This window comes from Saimiri boliviensis, chromosome 2 (genome assembly GCF_048565385.1).
Source record: "Saimiri boliviensis isolate mSaiBol1 chromosome 2, mSaiBol1.pri, whole genome shotgun sequence".
In the NCBI taxonomy this organism is placed as follows: Eukaryota; Metazoa; Chordata; class Mammalia; order Primates; family Cebidae; genus Saimiri; species Saimiri boliviensis.
In genome coordinates this window covers 64,419,294-64,445,820 of record NC_133450.1, presented here as the reverse complement: position 1 = coordinate 64,445,820, position 26,527 = coordinate 64,419,294, and the positions used below count along the sequence as shown (strand labels likewise).

General features: G+C 50.8%; 1 protein-coding gene across 4 annotated transcripts in view; it reads right to left on the bottom strand.

Moving 5' to 3' along the window:
- The window catches only part of CCDC88C (coiled-coil domain containing 88C), a 153,567-nt gene that overhangs the window by 121,906 nt on the left and 5,134 nt on the right, over window positions 1-26,527 (bottom strand). For all 4 annotated transcript variants that reach the window (XR_012516237.1, XM_010350565.3, XM_074393471.1 and 1 more), the window contains exon 3: window positions 20,371-20,479. Coding sequence is in view for 3 of the 4 variants with exons in the window: in XM_010350565.3 (XP_010348867.3) it covers window positions 20,371-20,479 (109 nt within the window). In the remaining variant the exon portion in view is untranslated. The remainder of the gene's footprint in view (window positions 1-20,370; window positions 20,480-26,527) is intronic.

The window sequence follows — 26,527 nt, the reverse complement described above, 5'->3', positions numbered from 1 at the left end:
AACGTCCCCGACACTGATGCTAGAGCCTCCAGGCCTCAGGTGCTCAGAGGCCCAGGCAGGTACAAGGTAGCGCCTGTTCTGAAAAGGTCCAGGGCTAGGGTGTCTGTCATAGCAATGCCAGATCCCTCTTTTCTGGATGACCTGAGCTATGGCAGCCTTGAGCAGACGGTGACCGCGTCCGCTGTCCAGGGCTTAACTCAGATGCTCACAGTAAGCTCTCAAACTGATGTGTAAACCAGAAACACCCAGCAAGCTGTCAGCCACTTGCAAAAACAGAAAATGACTAAAAAAGGATCGAAACACTCAAACATGTGACGTTTCAGCCAGACACAGACCAAGATCCACTGTAACCATGGGCCATGACTCAAGCACACTTGGAGGGACGGATGTGAATCCCTCCCCTTGGGCCTGGTGCAAAGGACTCCCCCAGGTATTAATAACCCTCAGCTGTCCCCACGAAAGCCACAGACTCCCTTCCCAGGGAAGGGCCACAGGCTCCGCAAGGAACCCTGAAGCACCTGAATGCGCTGAGGTGGCAGGATGGCACGTGAGTCTCCCTCGTCTCTTTTCACGTGAAGTTTTGTTCAGACCCTTATCATTCATGTGACAAAAACAAAAGACAGAAAATAAAGGACAGAGGGTCCTGATTCTGCTCAGCCTAAGTCAGAACATCAGTCTGCGTGCCAGCCAACACGAGGTTCAGGTGAAACTGAAGTACACAGAGACACTCCTGTCCCCCACCTGAATGACGAGCAAATGAGTTCATCTGAAGGCCTGCCTGGCCCTTACGGCCTCAGCACTACTGGTCAAGTGGAGTGGGGGTAGTTTACAAACCAGGGAGGGGCAGGTATGGTGAGAAGGAAAAATGGCTCCATCCAGGCTTCCTCCAAGTCCAAGCATTAGAAGAGAATAGAGGGTTGCAGGCCCTGATCTCTGCTCCACCCTCCTCTCCTGGGTTTCCCAGCTTCCCCAGGGGAAAGTCAACAACTGCTCTTGAAGATGTGCTTCCAAGTTCAAAGTTAAGGTCACTGACCCCAGAGGTTTCAAGTAGAAAGGGATGCTTCCCTGTCGGACAGTTTAGTCCTGCTTGATTTAAGCATGAGCTTCTAAAAAGCCTTGCTATCCTAGGACTATCCATCAACAGGAGTACCTTCACTGCTCCAACTTAAGAGGAATTGCTTTGATGTGGAAAGACCCCTATGCTGACTCCAGGTGAAAAGGGGTTTTTGGCTGGGTGCAGTGGCTCACACCTGTAATCCCAGCACTTTGGAAGGCCAAGGTGGGAGGATCGCTTGAGCCCAGGACTTTCAGACTAGCGTGGGCAACATAGCGAGGCCCTCTATTATTAAAAAAAAAAAAAAAAAAAGACAAAAGAAGGAACGAAAGAGAAAATATAAGAAATGCTGACAAGTCCTGCTCCCCTCAGTGGGGCAGCAAGTTGCTACTTTCAAGGCTGGGCCGGGATTCCAAGCCCCTTATGGTGACTATCACACACATTCTTCATAGATGCTGGATTCCGCTCCTTGACACAGATTTAAGCACAGCGTCTGGCACATCGCCATATGCTCCACAGAAACCCTTCATTCGCTTAATTTATGCCTTTGGCATCTCCAACTCGTTATCAGACTAGAGAGGGAGAGGACTCTTCTCACTCGCTGCAACACCAAAAGCATGTCCCCGTGCTCTGTGCTAAATGAAGAAAAACCAAGCTGGCATCTCGGCGGTGCTCCTACTTATGAAAGCCTCCCATCACAAGGACACGGGGCCGTGACACGCAGGCTGCCCCAGGAGCTCACCCATCCAGCCTGCGGGTTTTCTAACTAACGGTTCCAAGTCAGCACTGTGGGTCACCAGGAGGCAAGGTCCACGGCAGGCCCACTGCACCCTCCCAGTGCTGGTGGCTGTTCCAAAGTAGCCTTCCAGGTACACAGGCAAAAAGCCAGTGGCTAGTCCCATTCTATTACAGGATTCCCAGAGCCTAAGGGAGTTACAAAGGGAAAAAAACCCAAACCACCGATTCCAAAGGCCAGAGAATGGGGTGGAAATACTCTACTTCCTTCACCTGGTCTCCCATCACCTCTCAGACCCAGAGCGCATAGAGGACAGGGGTCTTCAGAGAGGAAGGACAGGGATTCAGCCCTCAGGCTCTGCCACTTCCTTGTAAGATCTTGGGCTCTGGTTCCCAGGGTCCTTGGTTTCTCTGAACTTCCGTCTCCTCATCTTGGAGATGGGAATAGATGCCACCTAGTGAAGGTCAAGACTGAAACGGGAAGTAAGGATTCTCAGCTGCGGCAGTCTCGATAAGCACTGCCTTCAACACCAAGCGCTTAATACAATGGTAGCCACAAACCAGAATGTTCTAGAAGCCTGAGAAGCTAGCCCATTCACTGGCACCTGTGTTTTGAGCCTCATGCTGGACCTGGGGAATGCAGAACATCATTCTTTTAGTTCACCGTCATCCTCACAGTACAAACTCTCTTCCTGCCCCCTCCCCCCAAAAAAGCCCCACTGGGTGCCCATTTTTAATTGTGGTCAAATACACATAACCTAAAAAAAAAAAAAAAAAAAAAAAAAATGCTTAAAATGGTAAAGTCTGAAGTGAGTGCAGAGCTCAGTGGCATTAAATACATTCATGCTGTTGTGCAACCCTCCCCACTGTCCGCTTCTGGAACTCCTTTCACCTTGCAAAACTCAAATTCTATACCCTTAAACAAATAACTCCCTGTTGTTTCTTGCTTTTTAAAAATCAGAAGTAGTCTGGTCACAGCGGCTCACGCTTGTAATCCCAGCACTTTGGGAGGCCAAGGTGGGCAGATCACTTAAGGTCAGGAGTTTGAGACTAGGCTGGCCAACATGGTGAAACCCTGTCTCTACTAAAAAGTACAAAATTAGCCAGGCGGAGTGGCGCATGCCTGTAATCTCAGCTACTTGGAAGGCTGAGGCAGGAGAATGGCTTTTGCCCAGGAGGCTGAGGCTTCAGTGAGCCGAGATCATGACACAGTATTCCAGCCTGGGTGACAGAGCAAGACCCTATCTCAAAAAAAAAAAAAAAAAAAAAAAAAAAAAGATTTCTAAAACAAGACAGAAGTGACATTTTCCTGAGTGTACTATATTCCTTTTTCTTGTTTTTAATATTTTTACTCTACTCTGGAGCTGAAAGTTGCTTTCCAGCTACTTTTGTTTTTTTTTTGTTTTGTTTTGAGACACAGTCTTGCTCTGTTGCCCAGGCTGGAGGTGCAGTGACACGATTCAGCTACTTTTTAAACCTTTTCCAACCAAATCTGAACATACATTTGGATCTCAAAGTCACCTCATGAGTTCACTCCCAGGCTCCATTTGGCTGTTCCTGACCCTCTGGGGCCGCCAAGGGTGGCAGCCCCCAGGGCCACCATGACAGCTGCTCCCACTGACCCTGTTCCCACAAACACAGCCACCTCCAGTGACTCCAGCTCTCCCTTCCTGAGCCTGTACCTAGGAGGAGTTCAAACAGACCCAGAACTTAACATGCACGATAAACTCTGGCTTCGGATCAACCTTTCCTGCCACATGCCAGCCCCGACACCCCACAAAAAAAGAAAACCCTATCCAGAAAACCTAGAGGTGGGAGTCGGTGGACATGGCGCTCTGAGGGGCTGACTTCAACCACCCAGAGCAGGGAAGGACCCCTCAATTAGGACTAGAGGAGGAGAACGCTTTCAAGGTGAAAGAGAAAGGAGGGAGGCTTCAGCTGGTCACATTTCCAATTACTTTGTTTAAAAGGAATGAGATCAAAAGGCTCGTCAAAATGGCTTTGCCTTTAAAAATCAATTTACCTCTTTTAAACCCAGAGCCAATAATGACCCCGGGTTTCCCTACTAGCGATGCATAAAAGGAGGAACATTTTAAAGCCGAGCTGGCCTGGCCCAGCCCCCAGCCCAAGGACCTGGCCCTGCGGAGTTCTTGGAGGCGGTACCAGGGACCCCAGCAAGGGCAGCCCCTCACTGCCACCCCTTACTCTCACCGTGTTCCTCGCTCAATGAGCCCCCTCACTGCACCTCGTAGGAGGTGCAGAGGCTGCCACAATCCCCACCCTGAGTGAGCCTGCAATTTGGGGTGGGACACAGAGAAAACAAGTCAGGGCAAGGGGTGTGATGATGGCGATAATGATGTTAAATTCCAGGCTGGGCAGGGCGGCTCATGCCTGTAATCCCAGCATTTTAGGAGACCAATGTGGGTGGATCACGAGATCGGGAGTTTGAGACCAGCCTGACCAACATGGTGAAACCCCATCTCTACTGAAAATACAAAGGTTAGCTGGGCGTGGTGGTGCACACCTGTAATCCCAATCCCAGCTACTCAGGAGGCTGAGGCAGGAGAGTAGTTTGAACTGGAAGGTGGAGGTTGCAGTAAGCCGAGATCATGCCACAGCACTCCAGCCTGGGTGACAGAGCAAGACTCCTTCTAAAAATAAAAATAAAAATAAAATTCTAGAGGGTCCTCAAGGCCTCGCAGAAGGTGCTGGGGCGGGAGAAACTGCAGGAGCAGGAAGTGTGAGGGAGGGGAGGGAGTGACAGGACCAGAGTCTGCTCCTGGACATGGGCACCGGGCTCCAGGGGCACTGGGCTGGGCATTTCCTAGGCACCAATCGCTCACTGGCTCTCTCGGAATTGCTGCAACCCAGGGAGGGGAGTGCAGGCATCACCCCACCTGACAAAAGAGGACCAGGCTAGGAAGGGCTGGGCCACTTGCCCCAGGTCACAACAGTGTCAGCGCGGCCCGGGGGAGGCTGAGCTGGGAGATGACAGATCCAGATGCCAGTTGCTCTGTCTGCAAGAAGGACGGGAGCGCCCCCCCCAACCCCCCAGCCCTGCAGGCGGAGAGGCAGATGCAGCAGATGAGGCAGAGGCGACCTGAGTGAATTCTACCTCTCAGAAGAAGACACAGGGTCAGGTGGGAGAAGGGGGATGGATAGAAGCACCTGGATCTTCCCAGATGGCCCACACCTCAGCCCCCATCAGTCTCCCGCTGAAGGTCTGGACAACCTATTTTGGATTAACTGCCCCAGGTGGTTATCAAAATAGCCCAGAGTTCTCGGAAACCACCAAGGCATCTTTCTTCTGGCATCTAAGCTTGGGATAGTCACCTCTACAACTTAGTCCACTTCCATCTGAAATACTCAACTTCGTAAGCTCTACTCTATAAAATTTGAATGCCACACATTCTCACCCCAAAAACAGGGTGCTAGGACACTGACTGAGCACAAAAAGTGCCGAAATTGCTCCGGGGTTTCTGTCCTTGAAGCAGCCAGAATTCCACACTTTAAAAGCACGTAAATTTGACTTACTGGACAGGAAGGTGACCCTGTTTGGTTATTAAGGGTTGGAAAGGAGGCAAAAATTTTAGTCTTAAAATTTTAAAGTCATTAAGCCTCAACCTTAGAAAGCTCAAGGGAGCCAAGCTGGCTAGACAAAGTTGAAAACAATCAATTTAATTTCCACCCCCCAGGGACTGAGCCTCCCGGTACCTGGCATATGGCGTTTCCATCAACAAAGCAAACACCACATGAAAAGCCTACAGGTCTGCGTGAAAACAGTAGGGGAGCCTAAGCTCCAGCCCAGCCCCCTCACCAAACTGTACCTCCATCCCGGTTTACTCCCCTTTACCCCTCAACAGTCAGGGCCTGGGTCCCTGCCATGTGCCAGGGACACAGAGGAACAAGGCAGGCCCCATCCTTCAATGACTCAACAGTCTAGAAAGGGCGGCAGGTTGGGGGCTGGGCCTTAGCAGGGTCATTTTAACCTAGAGACAGGATTCCTGGCCCAGGCCTGGTGCGACACCAAGTTCCCTGATAGTAATAACTTATTCTCTGAATTATTTACTCCACTGAAAGGTGGCCTCTGTCGTTATGTATCTTGTCATTAACACGTGCTGACTGATGGCAGGCAGATTTCCATGCTGGTGCAGTGACAGACAAACGAAAAGACTCTGCCTGCTTTTAAGGAATTCTGTGGCTGAGGGATAAAAGTGGGAGGCTTCCTTTGATGAGATAACATGTGTAAGTCACTCAGATTAAAATAAAACGATCATAAAGGAGAAAGACGTGCAGTGCTAGAGACAGGCACACGTGCACACGCATGAGACTAATCCGAATGAATCAGAGTGCATTACTCCGGGAGGGGTCCTGGGATAATCCGCTCAGTACAGATGAACGAAGTGGCCTAAGGAGGGGGCTTGGAGCGGGGCGCTGCCCGCCATCCCTCTGCCAGATGGGTGGGCATCCTCCCCTCCCACCCACATGTCCTCCGAGTACAAGGCCCTCGCAGAACCCCTCCTACAACCCTCCCAGGCTGGCACTGTATCTCCACTCTTCAGATAAGAAAAGACTCTCAGACATGAAGTAACTTACCCAAGGCCACAAATCTGAGGGGTGCGCTCAAAGGAACCCGCCATTCAACCTTGTGCCTCTGCAGATGGTGAGGCTCATGGTCGCTTGTCCATTTCTATCTGGATGTGTGTCTCCTGCCTCCCAAGTCCTCCATCTGCAAGAAACCGCCTCTCCGCCTGCAGAACCCAGGTGAACCAGTGCATCCCCTGCAGAGCCGGCCTGGGACCCGGAGCTGCCACTATTATTCACTGATTCGAGCCTCACAACCACCTCTAAGGTAGTTTTTACCCCTGCTCTACAGGTAAGGTTGGATGGTGCTAAGTCACACTGCTGGGAACAGTGACACACAAGCTTCTAGACCACAGATAGAGTTCAGGGACCCAAGCTGACACAGAACACTCATCATTCCTGCCTTCCTGCCTCCCATCCCACCTAGTTCTCTGGCTTCACTTTCCTGGCCTTTGGGTAACCAAAGAAGCCACCCCACAGAGCTGGCTCAGCCACTTCCCCCAGGCGCTGGCCAACCTCCTCCTCCCTCAGCTGAGAAGGCAACCCTGCTCCCTCCCTAGCCAACACCAGGCCCCCGAGCCAGGCTTGCCCAGCTGCAGCAAAAGGAAGCAACAGGAGGCTTCGCCCTGCAGCTGCCTGGTACCCCATCTCTCCCCCAGAGAGCACCCCTACATGCAGAATACCACCCCTCAACCCTTAGCCTCCCGGAAACCCAATCCCAAACCCCACAGTGGAACTTGGCAGCCTCAACACTTTACCTGAAACCTCTGCCTCCCTACCCAAATGCCACCAACTCAGAACTGGGGGTACAGAGTGTAGCCCCTTCAACTTCTACAGTTCTGGCTGAACTCACCAATTTCAGACCAGCACTTCCTCATCCTCCTTACCTCAACATTCCCCTCATTACAAGAAAAACAAAACTACAATTTTTCTTTTTGAGATGGAGTTTTGCTCTTGTTGCCCAGGCTGGAGTGCCATGGCACGATCTTGGCTCACCGCAACCTCTGTCTCCTGGGTTCAAGCAATTCTCCTGCCTCAGCCTCTCAAGTAGCTGGATTTCAGGCACGTGCCATCACACCCGACTAATTTTGTATTTCTGGTAGAGATGGGGTTTCTCCGTGTTGGACAGGCTGGTCTCGAACTCCCGACCTCAGGTGATCCCGGCCTCCGTCTCTCAAAGTGCTGGGATTACAGGCGTGAGCCACCGCACCCGGCCAAGACTACAATTCTACCCAGAAGGACAAAGGGGCCCTGCATGCCAAGGTGAAGCAGCAGAGAAGCTCTGACTTTCCCAAAAGAGCAGCTGAATAACAAAAACTGTTATTAGCCCTGGAGGGGAGCCACACAGCCGGCTTCATGGAGAGGCAGAGCCTGCCTGGGCAAGTTCTTCAGAAACTCCTTCTGACAAACCAGTGAGAACATCAAACATGCTGATCCTGGCGTTTAACACCAAACCCAAGGCAGGGGAGAAATCTCTGTTTTGTTTTTTTTTTTTTTTTTTTTCTTTTTAACAGCTTGAGAAATCCATTTCTCTCCTTTTCGTCACAAAAGGAACTGGTCCCCCCTGCCACTTCCTCCCACTCTGGCGTTCAGGGTATGTCCATAAAGTAAGCTGTGTTTCCAATCTTCATTCACACCTGCATCACTTGATTCCCGCAACACTCCACACCCACAAGTGCGGCTTTCAATCGAAGCTGAACAAGACCTAACAATGAGCACAGCAAGTAACCGGGAACACCAAGCACCACTCACTCTTGGCTTCTGCAAGCTTCAAATTCATAGTTTTTAGCCATAATTTTTCTGGAAGCACAAATTCAGACCCCTTGTCCTCCAATCAAGGGATCACTCAGCTTCCACTCCCAGAAGCTTTGTTGTTTATTTTGCGCTCCCAAAATGGGCTCATAAACACACATCTCTATAAATAAATGACATGGATTAAGAAACAACCAGGTACAGTGGCTCACGCCTGTAATCCCAGCACTTTAGGAGGCCAAGGCAGGTGGTCATGAGGTCAGGAGATCGAGACCATCCTGAATAACATGATGCAACCTCGTCTCTACTAAAAATACAAAAATCAGCCAGGAGTAGTGGCATGTACCTGTAGTCCCAGCTACTTGGGAGGCTGAGGCAGGAGAATCACTTGAACCCGGGAGGCAGAGGTTGCAGTGAGCCGAGACTGCACCACTGCACTCCAGCCTGGGTGACAGAGTGAGATTTTGCCTCAAAAAAAAAAAAAGAAACAACTTCAGGGGTTCGAGACCAGCCTGGGCAACATACGGAGACCCCATTTCTACAAAAAATGAGTAACATTAACTAGCCAGAAGTGGTGGTGCATGCTTGTAGTCCCAGCTACTGGGGTGGGGGTGGCGGTGCTGAGGCAGGAGGATTGCTTAAACCCAGCAGGTCAAGGTGGAGGCTGCAGGGGGCCGTGACCGCACCACTGCACTCCAGCCTGGGCTACACAGAGCAAGACCTTGTCTCAAAAAAGAAAGAAAGAAAACGACTTGAGTAAACGGTGAAAAAGTCAATACTTGACATGGTAAGATAACCTGTATGAGAAACATGATTCTGGAACAGACGCCATTAGGGGAGGAGAGGGGCCTGGAGGGAGTCCTGATGTGTCAATGTGGCGACGTCTCCGGGCAGGCCCTGTGAGGATGCATGTTCTGAGTGACTGGGCTCGGTGCTGTGCCCAACAGGCACAGGCAAGGGGACAGCCACGGGGGCCTGGGTGGCACCCCCAACACCAGGAGCTAAAGCAAGACTCCTGAGCCATGCCTCCTTCCTGCAAAGGCAGAGGAAAGGGTGACCGCTCCTGGGATGGGAGGGAAGCCCCAGCAAATCAAGGTCTAGACTCAAGTCCTGAGAAGGAAACGTCAGAGCACAGAAAGACTGTGTACACACACACCCATGCAGACACACACTCACTCACATGCACTCACTCTCATACACACGCACTCACTCTCACACATACTTTCTCTCTCCACCTCCTTGCCTTGGCTGTACTCCAACTCTGCTAATGACATCAAACCCACCTTTCGCCTCCACACCCCGTGCAATTAGCCCTGAATCTCTGCTTCCTGCCGCTCTGGGGTGAGGGGTGAAGTCTGAGGACAGCTGCTCCCCTTCCACCCTCTGCCCAACCCCGGAAGTTTCAGAGGTGCCTGAAGCAACCCAGTCCCCTCCTCTGGGCTCCAGGGAAGTGCGAAGCCTGGTTATCACGGAGCCTATGCTCCCGGCTGGGGGCACACCACGAGCAGCATCCCTGCCCCACCACAGGTGCAGATCCTGACTGGCCCTGCCAACCTTCACAGGGCAGCCGGTCCACCCACAGCAACTTATCTCCCTACATGATTCTGGAAAGCCTGGCTTTTAGAAAGAAGCTTCTCCCAGCAGCTGATGATTAAGAAAACATGTAGCTTTCTGGGGCTGTTTCCTTACCTTGTTCATGAGCCTCAGTTTCCCAATCTGCAGAGTGGGAACGGTCATTTACTCCTTATCATACCTAAGTAACAGTGAAAAACGAAAAGGCTCGAAAGCCCCCAAAGCCCCCAGCACGGGCACTCAGTCAAGATCAAGCTCCCTCCCATTCATCCCTCAGTCTTCTGATTTGGGCATATCTGAGTCCCACAGCTCCTCGCTGCTATCTGATGGGCCTGCACAGCGTTTCTTCCAACAACACAAAGGACAGAAGAGAAAGGAAAACAAGCTCCACTGGCACTCGAACAGCTTAGAGAAACCAAAGCTGCCTCCCGAGAGGTTTGGGCGTTCAGCACTTCACCAGGTCCCAGCCCGGCCAACAGCGGAACCACTGAGCTTGTAACACAAACACTGGCTGGCACGGTGATTCATGCCTGTAATCCCAACACCTTGGGAGGCCAAGGCAGGAGGTTCGCTTGAGCCCAGGAGTTCGAGACGTGCCTGACCAACACAGCGAGTCCCTATCTCTCCAAAAAAATTCAAAAACAATTAGCTGGGCATGGTGGTGTGCACCTGTAAGTCCTAGCTACTTGGTTGAGTCCTAGATTCACGCCGGAGGATCGCTTGAGCCCAGGAGTTTGAGGTTACAATGAGCTATGATTGCACCACTGCACTCTAGCATGGTCAACAGAGCAAGACCCTATCTCAAAAATAAATAAAAAGGTAAAATGCATAATTGAAGGAAACACAAGCAGCAGGAGGTAGCAGGACAGGGAGCAGGCTGGGAGTGCAGGCCTTTTGTTAAGTGTGGAAAAGGGAATGGCAGTGGCCCTGAGAGCTGCAGCTGTCTTGTCTGGCTGACCAGCAAGCTACCGCCACCAGCCTGCAGCCCAGCGGGTGCACAGGTCTGCTGCAGAGCACAGCTTTCTGGGGGCCAATGGCCGTTCACGCTCCCCTAGGGTGCTTGCTCCAGGTGGGCACCGAGCCGCCTGCAGCTGAGTGGTCTGCCGGGCCTCGGGCAGCCCTGTGTGCTGCTGCCCTCTCTCCTCAGGGCAACTTCTCCTCTCTGCTGACCACTCGCCCTCTGGTCCTCCCAATCGGGGGGCTCCTGTCTCCTTGGGGAGTCCCATGAGCTCTGCCCAGCCCTAAGCCCGGGGCCTGCTCCCACCTCCTCGGCTGTGTGCAGTTCTCATCCCCCACGCCTGCTTGTGATTTTCCCGTGGCTCCCATCTGCATTCCCCGCCGGGAACGCTCAGATCTACCAGCCCGACACTGGTGACACCCAGCTGGCAGGTTCCCCACCAAGCCCACTTCTCCTCACCCAGAGCCCCAGGCCCACCCAGAGAGCAACACCAACACCCGCCCCCAAGTCACATTAGGATGCCAGGGACCCCTCACGCCAGGACTCCCACATCCCGGCTGGATCCCCATGGAGCCTCCCAGAGCTCATCCTCTCTGCCTCGGTGGCCTTGGTCCAGGCCCCTGAGACCTGCCAAGCCCTCCCAACACCTGTGCATTCTCCAAATGGGAGCAGGCATTTTCTTTCCTAAGCTCTCTCTTCTAGAAGTTCAGGTTCCTAGGCCAGGTGTGGTGGCTCACACCTGTAATCCCAGCACTTTGGGAGGCTAAGGCGGGTGGTGGATCACCTGAGCTCAGGAGTTCAAGAGCAGCCTGACCAACAAGTGAAACCCTGTCTCTACAAAAATACAAAAAAAAAAAAATTAGCTGGGCATGATGGCAGGTGCCTGTAATTCCAACTAGTCAGGAGGCTGAGGCGGGAGAATCACTTGAACCTGGAAGGCAGAGGTTGCAGTGAGCTGATGGCGCCACTGCACTCTAGCCTGAGCGACAGAGTGAAGCTCCATCTCCCCTCAAAAAAAAAAAAGTTTAGGTTCCTAAGCACCTAAGCATGGCCTCACCCCCATCCCCCACAAGAGATGCCCCAACCTTCAGGCTGCTTTATGTCTCCAAAGCTCGGCAGGTGCCTCTCTTCCCAGAGGACACCCCATCCCTGCCAGTCAACCCCACCAGTCTCAGGCGGGCATCTCCCCTGAGAAAGTTCTCCAGGATCCCTGCTCCCCGGGCCTTGTCTGGCCATATCCCATGTCCTATGTACACAGATGTTGCAGCTGATCCATCTGGCCGCTCTCCCACCCCACAAAACGTGAGCATCTCGGGCATGGAGAGGACAAGAGACACAGAAAGAGGAAGAGCTGGTAACCTGGGTGAGTCCCACCCACCTCTGGGCCACCAAAGCTCCCACATTTGCATTTCCTTCTTTTTTTTTTTTTTGAGACGGAGTTTCGCTCTCGTTACCCAGGCTGGAGTGCAATGGCGCGATCTCGGCTCACCGCAACCTCCGCCTCCTGGGTTCAAGCAATTCTCCTGCCTCAGCCTCCTGAGTAGCTGGGATTACAGGCACACGCCACCATGCCCAGCTAATTTTTTGTATTTTTAGTAGAGACAGGGTTTCACCATGTTGACCAGGATGGTCTCGATCTCTCAACCTCGTGATCCACCCGCCTCGGCCTCCCAAAGTGCTGGGATTACAGGCTTGAGCCACCGCGCCCGGCCTGCATTTCCTTCTATTATACAAGCTCTAGCAAGGGAATGGGGGACCGGATGGGCAGGTTCCCACAGACCACTGCCCTCCTCAGGCGCACGTCCCAGCAGTCCAGGGGATTCCCTTCCAAACTCTGAACTGACAGCAAACCTTCACACGGAAGCCGACCGTGACCTCCGGATGGTCGGGGCCACAAAAGCTCCCTGCCCGTAATGGCCGCCTTGTTCTCTAACCCCACTACGATTCCCTCAGGCAGTCCTGCTGTGGGGAGACCCCCAAAGAGCACTCAGAACCTCCAACACAAACCAAATCCAGCCAGACGTGCAAACACAACCTCAGGACCTCACAGGCCTGGCAGGGACTCCAGAATCTTCAGCCTGCAACAGCAATTTGTTAAAATAGCTGCATTTTAGCAAACACAATCACAATGGGTGAAGAACACAAATGGGGCAACTGACCAAAGAAAAAGGCAAACACCTATAAATAAGGCCATGTGGGCAATAAATGGCAAAAATTCTCAAAGCATTCATGTCCCTTGACCTAGGAATTCCCTGCTAAGGAAACAACACTAGTTGAAAGACTTCTGCACCAGTGGTAAGGTTTATCATCCTGAGACAATGATAGTCGTTCCATCCACACAATAAAATGTTACACAGACACAAAATTCGTATTAGTAAAGAATATTTAGGCCGGGCACGGTGGCTCAAGCCTGTAATCCCAGCACTTTGGGAGGCCGAGGCAGGTGGATCACGAGGTCAAGAGATCGAGACCATCCTGGTCAACATGGTGAAACCCTGTCTCTACTAAAAATACAAAAATTAGCTGGGCATGGTGGCGTGTGCCTGTAATCCCAGCTACTCAGGAGGCTGAGGCAGGAGAATTGCCTGAACCCAGGAGGCGGAGGTTGCGGTGAGCCGAGATCGCGCCATTGCACTCCAGCCTGGGTAACAAGAGCGAAACTCTGTCTCAAAAAAAAAAAAAAAAAAAAAAAAAAAGAATATTTAATGGTGGGGAAATGCTTGCTCACTACATGGTAAACGAAAAAAAAAAGGCAGGTTACAAACAGTATAATGATACGAGCCACACTTTACACACACACACACACACACACACACACACACACACACACACACAGCAAGCACAAGTACCAAAATGCCAGCAACAGTGCCCCTAGGTGTTGAGAAAACAGGTGAATTTAACTTTCTTTCCATTTCCTAATCTGTAGTAAGAAAATATTTTTATAACCAAAAATGTTATTTTTAATTTCTCACAATGTGGACATGAACTACAAAATAAAAAATATAGCCCTCCTCTTTAACCTCTAAAGTGAAAAGTGGAGAAACTAATTTCTCCCTCTGCAAATTCATTACAATATATTCCTCCCTAAAGCAAATGCCTCTTGTACCTGCGGCCACAGCCTGAGCGGACTCTTGCCTTCCCTTGAATCCAGTCCCTGCCCATCAGAGCAGTTAGGCAGACTAAACCCTCTGGACCACACAAATGAGACAGAGCTACAAGTTTAATGTGTTGTTTCCACCAACAATGTCAAATGTACATTTCCTTCTATTCCTGCTTTTGACAAAAGATTTTCCGTGCTGGCTCATGCCTGTAATCCTAGCACTTTGGGAGGGTGAGGCAGGAGGATCCCTTGAGCCCAGGAGTTTGAGACCAGCCTGGACAACCTGGCGAGACCTTGCTTCTACTAAAAATCAACACAATTAGTCAGACGTGGTGGTGCACACCTGTGATCCCAGCTACTTGGGAGGCTGAGGTGGGAGTACTGCTTGCGCCTGGGAGATTGAGGCTGCAGTGAGCTAGGATCATACCACTGCACTCCAACCTGGGAGCCAGAGCGAGACTGTCTCAAACAACAATAAAAAACACAAAAAAGGAAAGATTTTCCTTCTTCAAACAAAATGTCCACATTTCTTAAAGATAATCGTAATTTTTGGTAAACAGAGCGTACTTATCTAATGCAACTACCACAGAGGCTGACATCTCAGAAACTAGGCTCCGCAGAGGAACAGCCTGCAGGCAGGGTGCTCCCATTTATGGAGGTCTGCTCTAAGGACCACACAAAGCTGTGTGTGTGTGTGTGTGTGTGTACACAAGTGTGTCTAGTGTGCACACACACATATATACAACGCACACACACAGCAAGAGGACAAACATGGTAAGTGGATATCACAAAATTAACGACAGGCGCTAAGCCCCAGAGGGGAGAGGACAACAGGACTCAGTACTGGCTCCTGGGGACGTCTGTCTTAACAGAGCATTTTTTATTTCTTAAGAAAAGGTCTCAAGCAAATATGGAAAAATAGAACCCTATGTTCATATTTATTTTGAACGACAGGTATGTGAGTGTTCATTATGACCATGTGTACCGTTTTAATTCTTCAAAGCAATAAAGGAAAAAGAAAAGGGCTTACAGAAGCGAAGGCCCTTGGCTGTATTTATTCTGCTGTTTTGCTTGAGATAAGGAACATTCTGGCCTTGTGCCCACGCTAGAGGCCAGAAGTCAGAGAGCTGTGTTCAAGGAACCCAGAAAGCTAAACTTCCTTGAGGTGATCATAAACTCTGAATCTCGCCGTTTCTGGTCACCATACAACTGGAGTATTTCAGGCCCACCCCTTCACTTGACAGAGGGCACTCCGGAGGCCCAGAGGAGGAGAGAAGGAGAGCAGCCTGCCCAGAGAGACGGCGGGAACCCAGCCTTGCAGCCTCTGCGAGGAGAGGCACGCAACGAAACAGCAAATGCCTCATTTCAGAGTAAGTCCTGTGGGTAAGTCCCCACGTCCAGCCAAGGGTCCTGATCTCACTGGGCAAGATCTCCACATGTAGACTTGATGACAAAGACGGATGTCTCCATCAACACACAGGAGTGTATCCAGGCGACCGTCTGAAGGGCTTCCCACCACACAAAGCCAAGGAAAACTCGGCAATGTCACATGACAATTAGGCTCTTTTGAGACAAGGCACCAGACCGAAGGTGTCCAGGGCGGGAATGCAGATGGGATGCCAGGCTCGGGCCAACAGCATAGACAGACATGCCAGCCGCTGCTGCACAGGGCGGACTTCTGCTGGAACAGCCTCATTTTCAGCCTGAATCCACTATCTGCATTTACTGTAACTATTCAAGGTTTCTTAATGGAAAAAGTGAAGCATTGTGTAAATCCAAAAAAAAAAAAAAAAGAAAAAAGAAAAGCCAGGCCAGACACCGTGTGCCTTACAGGCTCATGCCTATAAGCCCAGGACTTTGGGAGGCCAAGGCAGGAGGACTGCTTGAGCTCCCAAGTTCGAGACCTGCGTGACCAACATGGCGAAACCCTGTCGCTACTAAAAAAAACAAAAAGTAACCAGGCCTGGCGGTGCATGCTGGTGGTCCCAGCTACTTGGGAGGCTGAGGTAGGAGGACTGCCTGAGTTCAGTGGAGGGGGAGGTTGCAGTGAGCTGAGACTACGCCAGTGCCTTCCAGCCTGGGTGACAGAGCAAGACCCGGTCTCAAAAAATCAAATTAAAACATTTTAAAGCCAGATGAAACGAACGTGGGTTGTTGAATGAGTAAAACAAGCATGGGAGGACACGGGGTAACCCCGGCCGGCCAGGCTGAGGCGGCATGGCCATCTGGTCCCGCCTCCCCTGTCGTCCAGGTTGCTCAGCAGATGTCCCATTTGAGGATGCCGTTCTAGAGCCAGTGCCCCCACCATGGACAGGCCAGCCTTTCCTTCTCCAAAATGCAAAGACTGTCCCAGGTGCTCTCTCTCCAAGGCTCTGTCCTACTCTGGCTTGTTCCGCCCCTTCCCAGCAGCTCCCCCCAAACCCCTGCTCCCTCCGGTAACCTCCTGGTCACTGCATCCTCTCCTTCCCCACCCTCCAGACTGAGACCCTCCTTCCTGTCCTGGGGCGATGAGACGTGCATCTGGTGTACAAGACGGAGAAAGGTCTCCTGGTGGGACTGAGTTCGTTCGGCCCAGGAGATCTAGCTCAACGCGACTCTTCTAGAAATCGCCAGAAATGTTCTAACCCAGTGGTTCCCATGGGCATGTGCCTCAGAATCCCCTGGGAACCTGTTAAAATACAGATCCTGACTTACACACAGGCCCGACAATCTGCATCTCCACCAAGTTCCCAGTGAGGCTGCAGATCTAGGGACCACACTTTGAGAACCAGCGCTCTCACCCACCGATTCTCAATCCTGTTGGGATGGTGAGACTCAAGCAGCTGGGAAACTTTTGAAAATGCAGATTCCAGGGCCCCGATCCCAGAAGAGTCCAATGCAGTAAGCCAGGAAGGCAGAGAATCTGGCTTAGATGCTGGTGCTGGGACGGGATCTCAGCCACACTGGTTTCCACCCACTTGCTGACCTATGCCCTCTGCCTTCCTAGGTCAGAGGTCAACTTGAGCATCCTAGTAACCCAGCCATGTTCCTTAGGAGAGGCCTGGCCTGCCAGACTGTCACTGCTCCAGTGTGCCGCAGAGAAGGGGACAGTTAGGAGCACAGAGCCATCTCCTGGCAAACAAGACCCAGAGCCAGACCACAAGACCTTGATGTTTCTACTGAAAAGCCACAGGCGAAAGGGAGGCCCACCCATGCGGCCACCCCAGTCGGAGTAAGGAACTGAGGGAAGGTGTTCTCTTTCTTGGTCCACAAGGGGGCGTGGTTTTAAGGGCAAGAACTTCCCAGCGCCATAGCCTCCTCCCATCTCTCTCCATCCGGGAGATTTATGGTCTCTGTTTTAATTTCCCATGGGTACGGGAAGACTCAAAGTCAATCACTCCAACAGAAGTTCTAAGGAACTCCTTTCATTGGCCAGAGGTCTTGGAGAAGGCGGAGGTTCCTCCCAGGTTAAAAGTCCCCTTCTTCCACACCCCTTCAGACTCTATGTTTGGGTCCCTTACACACACACACACACACACACTCACTCTCTCTCTCTCTCTCTCTCTCTCTCTCGGAAGCTCTCTCTTCTCCTTTTTTTCCTCTTTCTCTACCTAAATAAAACCGCTTTTCTGCAACACTGTTTGGGGTCCAGTATTTACTTTGTGAGTGTCCCTGGTCCCCCCTCTCATTCTTGAGAGAGCAGGAGACCAAGAACCTCCCCCAACCGAACGATGTCGGTCTCACTTCATTCCAAGCTCTCAGGACCTTTCGGGCTATTGTCCCAAAAAGAAGCTGGGCCGCAGCTCCCATGGAGACGTTCTGGAATATCCCTTTACTATAATAACCGGTTATGTTTGTGCTACACTGTTAGGCGAGAGGGAAAAAAAGGCAGGATACGCAATTGTATACATGGCCACAACCACAAAGGCATAAAACAAAAACTATTCACTCGAGAACCGAAAGGAAATACTACAAATGTTAACAGCGATTGTCTCTGGCTGACGGGTGGTCTTTTCTCGAGCTACTTGCTTGTTTTCCAAGCTGTTTAGAGAGAGCACACACAGTACGACCTGTATGAGAAGAACTTTATTTTGTCATACATCGGAAGGAAAAAAAATACCCAGTACAGTGAGTACACCATCCACACGGAGCGTGCCGGCCCGGGACACACGTGTCTTGTCAGCTTCCTTCAAACGGCAGGACTGACAGGCAGCGACCTCTCCCTGCCGGTAGCAAGCACTGTCAGCAAACATTTACTGACCATTTGCTCTGAGCTGGGCGGAGACTGCCAACGTATACCAGCCCGGTCCCCCAAGAGCTCCCAGCACAAAAGGAGGGAGAGCAGGGACGCAGGGTCCTCTCTCCACCGGGAAGGCCTTCTGGACCCCGGGGGTGGGCTGGCCATCTTTTACCTTGTGTGGCTACTTCCCATCTTCTGGAACTCCGTACAGTACCCCAAGAGCAGCAAACTGCTTCTCAAACTCACAGTCTCAAGTGAGTGTCAAGTCCATTTGGCCCGGCCCAGACGTGGAACCTCAGAGTGGCTGGTCACCAACGGCAGAAGTCCTCCTGGGCTGGCAGGGCAAGGGATGGCATCTTCATGGCCAAACAGCTTGCAGCAAGAGCCTGACTGCCCCACGCTCACAAAGAGCTGCAGAAACCTCACCTCCATTTGAGACCTTCATCACACCCAATCTCACCCAAGAGCTCACAGTGCAGGAGGAGGGGGAAGAGGGACGCAGAGACACCGCCCAGTGCTATGCCACTGGCTCTGGCCAGCCTTGCCCATTCCCTCCCACGACCCTCCAAATTGGAAACTCATTTGCCCACTGAAACACCACTCAGGTATCGCTTCCTCCAAGAAGCCTTCCCCAGCTCCCCGCATGCAGGCTGGGTTAGGGGGCCTTACCTCTTGAACTTTCAGCGCCATCTGCTTCCCCTGGCACTTAGCACATAGTCCTGAAAGCACCTGCTGATCATGAATGGCACCTGCAGACAGGGCCCATCCCCTGCATACCTGCTGAGCAGCTGGTAGAGCCACCAGCCCCCCATCACAGACGCCCAGGTCACTGGCAGCACCACCGCCTTTGCCCCACTGCCCCCATGTGTGGCTGTTGCGAGGGAGACAACAGCAGAAACGCCCCTGCCGACAGCATGCACTGCGCTGAGCCCAGAGCCAGCTCTCACAGGCTCGCACACCAGCCCTCCAGGCCTCTCCCTGACCCTCGCCCCTTCCTCAGACATCTGGAACTAAGGGGATGGGGCTGGTTCTAAGCTTCCAGATGCAATGTCCAGAGGGCCTACGATGCCCACCTCCCAGTGGTCTCCAGACTGAGCACAGACAGCTCACTGAACTGCTCACCCACACGGGCCAACTATGCCAGCCCCCACCCAATGGGAGGAGGATGCAAACAAACATCTCAGAAAACCCAGCCCATGGTCCACTCCCTCCCTCTCATGTTCAGTTTCAAATTCATGTTGAAACAGAAGCAAGAGCTCCAGCAGCAACCACAGCCCTCAACGGGAACTGGGCCCAGCACAACCCCCATGCCACAGTGCACACTCTGCCTGGCAGCCCACCCAGCAGTCCCTCAGTGGACCCTAGAACCAGCAACCACTTCAGAAGGGCAGAAGGGCATCACGGAGGCCTCACAACATCCAAAGATGCTCCCAAATCCCAGAACCAGGACTAAGTTCCAGCCCAAAAAGCCACATGCAAGGAACAGGTCTCAGGTGGAGTCTGGTCACGTGTTGAGTGAAGCACTGGTGTGAATTTGGGAGGCAGCTGTTCTTGAGCAGGTCTCCATCTGTGTCCCCTGGAGTCCCAGGAACCCAGACAGATACCCTGGAGGCAAGGGAGACAGCTGAAGCACTGGGCTTCACCTGGGGTCTCAAAAAAAATCACACGGGGGGGAAAGTTTCACTGCCAAGGAAAGGTTTGAAAACCAGGGCTCCGAGGTACACAGTTTCAGTCTGCTTCCATCGTCCTGGCCATACAGAGATCACTAACACCATCAAAGATTCTCAACTGGCCTTCCCAAGGCTGGGAGGGGTTTTTAAAGAGCGCGTCCCCATCAGGCCTCCTTGCCTGACCCACTGACCACACAGATCAGATGCAGTAAGCACTTGAAAGACAGACACTCCCTAAGCCCAGCGCTCCTGCTTGCAGCCTAGAGGCGGGTCAATTACGTTCTTGGTCCCGTGTTCATAGCCCTTCTGTGGTTTCTCCTCTCCATCAACTCTTGAATGGCTCCTGTGCAAAGAGCCACTGAGCCAGGGGCCGTGGACAACAACCACATCAGGGTCACCTTCAGGGAGCACATTCCAGCACGTCCCCATTCAACTGCATTCATTCTCAGGACGATGGCTGCAAACTGAGGCTCCTCTCTAGGGTCTTCACAGCATATAGCACAATGCTACGCACAGCTCAAAGAACACTCACCAAACAAGGGAAAGCAACGCAACACCTCGCCCTCGCACACCCCAACAAAGGGTTCAAGTGGAAGCATACCAGCTGTCAGCAAGTAGAGGCCTAGACATAAGCACTATTTTCTCCCGGCCTCCTGCAGAAAAACCGTTCCAGTGACTACACTGATGGACACGCATCACCACTCCTGACGGCAGAACTGCCCTTACCTGATAGTAGGTCTTAATGTTTCTCACCAAGATGGTCAAATTCTGAATGCGAAGGTTCACATCATTGTTGACGTGCTTATTGATGCGTTGATTTGTGGGCCTGGGATCTCTAGGGGAAGAAACATGAGAATGTGTTGAGAAATATCAAGTTTATGAATATTAATGAATGCTGAGTGTATGACAGAACATATTGTTTGCTGTGAAGAACGGTGGCAAGGAAAACCTAGCCAACCCCCTCCCCAAGTGGAAAACCATTTGGGGCATTCCAAAGTGGCAGGACAATGTATACATATCATATACTAGTTAAAACAATTATTTGAGCTATCTGACCCTGCCCCCATGGCTTCCTCATGGAGGATACCTTTTAGTTTGTCTATGGTCAGTGGCAAGCGGGTAACAGCTGCCTACGTGCTATATTTTTGAGTTATAAGAAAATACAGAATACCTGTTTGTTAATAATGATCGCCTGTTCAGAGAGAATAAATGCATGGATCAGAATCTGCTCTGAACCTACAGCCTGGAATGCCGTCATCCCCTGAGGCTCTCAGCTCGGAAGGCTGCTGGCCCCCCAGATACACCCACTTTATTGTTCTGTCTGGGTGTCTGCCTCTCACTGCCTTTAGCACCACCTGGGTGGGGGTCTCCTGGCCAAGCTGGTACTTGGTAAGAATGGAACTGCATCTCCCAGCAGCTGCTACACTTCCCTTCCCGCCACGGCATGCACTGTGCTGAGTGTGGCTCCCCTTCCGCTCCCCAGAGCCAACTCTCACAGGATCACACACCAGCCCTCCAGGCCTCTCCCTGACCCTCAGCCCCCTCCTCAGACATCTGGAACTAAAGGGATGGGGCTGGTTCTTTTTTTTTTTTTTTTTTTTTTTTTCTGGAGACGGAGTCTTGCTCTGTTGCCAGACTGGAGAACAGTGGCGCAGTCTCGGCTCACTGCAACCTCTGCCTCCCGGGTTCAAGTGATTCTTCCGCCTCAGCCTTCCAAGTAGCTGGGACTACAGGCACTTGCCAAATGCCCAGCTAATTTTTGTATTTTTAGTAGAGAAGGGGTTTCACCATGTTGGCCAGGATGATCTTGATCTCTTAACCTCGTGATTCACCCGCCTCAGCCTCCCAAAGTGCTGGGATTACAGGCGTGAGCCACTGCGCCCAGCCAGGGCTGGTTCTAAGCTTCAGACTCAATGCCCAGGGGGCCCACGGTGCCCCGTCCCAATGGTCTCTGGACTGAGCACAGACAGCTGACCGAACTGCTCGCCCACACAGGCCAACTATGCCAGCCCCCCACCCAACAGGAGGAGGATGCAAACATCCAGCCGAGATCCAGCATCTTGCCCTCCAGTCCCGAGGTGACCGTGAGGCTGTGCTGTGGTAGTGAGGTTCAAGTCAAATCCTAATCCTGTCACTGCTAAGCCAGGACTTCAGGTGAGCCACCTCACCCTTGTGCTCCCTGACTCGAGCACTGGGCCCACCGCAGGCCCTCGGTCAACACCATTTCCATTCTCAGCGTTCCTAGCCCCACGAAGAACAATCACATATCAGTGCAGACCCCAAATGCTATATTGTATAAAACCAACCTAGCCAAAATATATTTGAAGATTAAAAGAATTAATAGCTGAACAGGCCAGACACAGTGGCTCACGCCTGTAATTCCAGCACTTTGGGAGGCCAGTGCAGGCAGATCACCTGAGGTCAGGAGTTCAAGACCAGCGTGGCCAACATGGTGAAACTCCATCTCTACTAAAAACACAAAAATTAGCCAAGCGTGGTGGTGGGCACCTCTAATCCCAGCTACTTAGGAGGCTGAGGCAGGAGAATCCCTTGTACCTGGGAAGCAGAGGTTGCAGTGAGCCAAGATTGCACCACTGCACTCCAGCCTGGGCAACAGAGCAAGACTCTTTCTCAAAAAATAAAACAAAATAAATAAAAGCTGAACAAAGAAAAATACTTGAAATAGCAAGAAAGACAGAAGGAGAAAAAAAATGGGAGTTTTCGTGTTTTTAATAGAGACAGAGTCTTACTCTGTCACCCAGTCTGGCGTGAAGTGGCACCCATCATAGAGCACTACAGCCTCGAACTCCTGAGCTCAGGGGATCCTCCTGCCTCAGCCTCCTAGGCAGCTAGGACTACAGGCCCAGCTAATTTTTTATTTTTTAGAGAGACAGGGTCTCACTATGTTGCTCACACTGGTCTCGAACTCCTTAAGCCATCCTCCAACCTCAGACTCCCAAAGCACTGGGATTACAGGTGTGGGCCACTGTGGCTAACCTAAAATGATACATTTTCTTTCTTTTTTTTTGTTTGAGACAGAGTCTTGCTCTGTTGCACAGGCTGGAGTACAGTGGCACAATCTCAGCTCACTGCAACCTTCGTCTCCTGGTTTCAAGTGATTCTCCTGCCTCAGCCTGCCAAGTAGCTGGGATTATAGATGTGTGCCACTGTACCCAGCTAATTTTTATATTTTTAATAGAGACAGGATTTCACCATTTTGGTCAGACTGATCTCGAACTCGACCTCAGGTGATCCACCAGCCTCGGCTTCCCAAACTGCTAGGATTACAGGCATGAGCCCCACTGTGCTCAGCCAAAATGGTCCATTTTCTCACTTAACACACCAATGAAATCATAATGTTCCGCTAAACACAGGTCTCCCTCTGCCACGAGAATTGGTCTTGGGCTGGTCCTCCATGTGATTTACAATCCAGGGACAAAAATCCTATCTTGAGAAACTGACATGATCAATCTATGACACTCTATGGTGTACAATGAACCCTGTAAGAAATGCTAAGAGACACAATTAATTCATGTGGGAAATCCCCAAAGTGTCATTTATTTTCCAACCTCAGGCAACAGTCGGGTCTGGTTGTGATGACACTAGAAATCTACATCAAGTGATGAACATGTCCCTCCCTCATCTATATACAGGACATTTCTCAAAATGCTCAGCGTCGGAAAACGTTTCCCATTAGATGAGAGCACTCCGCATTACTGAATTCGCATCCACCCTTCCATAGACTGTGTGCTGCTTTTCATAACAAAGGCCTCCCTTCCATCTTACAGTCCCAAGACACCACGAAGGATGCCTAATTCAAAGGAGGGCCTGTCTTCACAGTTCCTTCTGTCATCCGGGCCCCGCGATGAAGGTGCTGAGCCTCTTGGGGGTTGGTGTGGGGAGTTAAGGAAATCAACCTCAATGCCATCTGGCTCATTCAAAGCCAATAATTAGTAGAAAATTGACAGACCTAAAAATCGAAAGCGTTTCAAATGTTTCTGGAAGTACAGTGATGGAGTGTGGCCAAGTCATTTACATGTTACGTGTTTCTCTTGGAGTCATGCATAACTGAGAAAATAAAGGTTAAGAGTTCTGTGGAAATTAATTCAGGAAAAGAAGAGGCATTCAGAACTTAAACTGCAAAGGCATTTTAGCTACAGAAGTGTTCCTGGCATTATAAAATTTCTCTTAGAGGTACAATTCTCCTCCCTTTGCTGTAGATACCTTAAAAGATGAAAATCAATTTGAAAGTGACAAATGCGCTTCTTAAAATACCAGAACTCAGAGAACATGCAGCGCTTTTTCTGTGTTGTTTTTTGTTTTCCTTTTTTCATCTTTGTCATTGTAGTCCCAGCTTTCACTGAAGTCAGATGGGACCACCCCAGGAGTGCCTGGAGCCGAAAGTCTCAGTACACACTGTGGACAGCTCCAGCACGTGCAAAGGCATAGCATTCACCCAGGGTCAGGAACCTCGGAGTCCCCTCACATCACAGCATGGAAGCCTCTGACCATCCCTGCTATTGTTCTCCCCAGTTCTGGGAAGAAATAGCTCACTGAAACAGCAATCTAAAAGAACCGTGGCCGGGAGCGGTGGCTTATGCCTATAATCCCAGCACTTTGGGAGGCCGAGGCAGGTGGATCACCTGAGGTCAGGAGTCCGAGACCAGCATAGCCAACACGGCGAAACCCTGTCTCTACTAAAAATACAAAAAATTAGCCGGGCGTGGTGGTGCGAGCCTGTAATCCCGGCTACTAGAGGGGCCGAGACAGGAGGATCGCTTGAACCTGGGAGGTGATGGTTGCAGTGAGTTGAAAGAGTGTCACTGCACTCCAGCCTGGGCAACAGAGAGAGACTCCGTCTCAAAACAAAACAAAACAAAACAAAACCCTGACATTTACTGTATGAGTAATTCAGCTAATTGTCATGATTGTTAGTACTGCCTCCTTTAACTAGGGCACTCTGGGTAAAGAGAGGCTATTAGGACACTAATCAAAACAAAAGCCTCAACTTCGGTTAAGGCAGGCCCAGCTCAGTCTCCCCTCTGCCCAGCACCCCCGTGACTCCCACCTTTCCATGCTATAGGAAATGGGAGTCAGGAGACGTGGGTTCTACTCCAGGTCCCAAGCCAAGCCAAAGTTCCCTGGGCTTCAGTGTGCTCATCTGCAAAATGGCAACAGGATCCTTCCAGCCCTCAAAGACTATGTGGTTCTATGAAGCCCACGTTTGCATTAACAAACTTGGATTTAGGCCGGGCGCGGTGGCTCAAGCCTGTAATCCTAGCACTTTGGGAGGCTGAGGCGGGTGGATCACGAGGTCAAGAGATCGAGACCATCCTGGTCAACATAGTGAAACCCCGTCTCTACTAAAAATACTAAAAATTAGCTGGGCATGGTGGCGCGTGCCTGTAATCCCAGCTACTCAGGAGGCTGAGGCAGGAGAATTGCCTGAACCCAGGAGGCGGAGGTTGCGGTGAGCTGAGATCGCGCCATTGCACTCCAGCCTGGGTAACAAGAGCGAAACTCCGTCTCAAAACAAACAAACAAACAAACAAACAAACTTGGATTGTAGTTGGATCTGTACCACAGGAAGATGCTATTACAACTGTTACACACATGCACTTCCCCAAAAGTCATTCAGAACAACAATCATCTTTATGTAATAGGCCTAAAACATAAAAGCTCGACACTCTACAATCAGGATGTCAGAGGACAGGACACAGACATGGATACATCTGGTGGCTCCTCAGAACATGGGGAGTTCCAAGTCCAAAATGTGCCCCCCCCCCCCCCGCCCAGGGATTCCTTTCCATAAACACTTCTAACTGGAAAAAAGGAAACCAGCCAGGCACGGTGGCTCATGCCTATTAATCCCAGCACCTTGGGAGGGTGAGGCAGGCGGATCACTTTAGGTCAAGAGTTCAAAACCATCCTGGCCAACATGGTGAAACCATCTCTACTAAAAATACAAAAATTAGCCAGATGTGGCGGCATACACCTGTAATCCCAGCTACTGGGAGGCAGAGGTTGCAGTGAGCCAAGTTCAAGCCACTACGCTCCAGCCTGTGCAACAGCGAAAGATTCCATCTCAAAAAAAAAAAAAGAAGAAGAAAAAAGGAAACCAACTCTTGCTATAGTTTTAAAGAGTTATAATTTAGGTTTACAGTAACCTTGCCCCCTTCCTTTGGGAAAGCCAGCCCCCAGCTTTTGGTCATATTCCAAAAACTTCCTAAATTTAAAGCTAAATCAAAAAACTATGTATTGATACAGCCCATAATTTATCATAGGTTAAAAAACATGCTAGGCTGGATGCAGTGGCTCATGCCTATAATCCTAGAACTTCGGGAGGCCTAGGTGGGCGGATCGTCTGAGGTCAGGAGTTCGAGACCAGCCTGACCAACATGGTAAAACCCCATCTCTACTAAAAATACAAAATAAGCTGGGCGTGGTGGCGCATGCCTATAATCCCAGCTACTCAGGAGGTTGAGGCAGGAAATCACTTGAACCCAGGAGGCAGAGGTTACAGTGAGCTGAGATCGTGCCATTGCACTCCAGCCTGGAGCAACAAGAGCGAAACTCCGTCTCAGAAAAAAAAAACAAAAAACAAAAAACAAAAAACAAGAAAACAAGCATGCTAAATGGTTTTATACATGTTCAATGTATTTTTATACAAATATGGACCCATGCTAAAAAAACAATAGCATGAGTCAATATATTTGTATAAAATATTTATACATTAAGGACATGTATTAATAGATATCACAGATAACATTTGGAAGGCACCAGAATATTAATATCGCTACCTCCACATGTTAAGATCACGGGCAACTTTTATTTTTCTCATCTGTATATGTTCCTACTCTCCTAAGATGAACATAAATTGTTT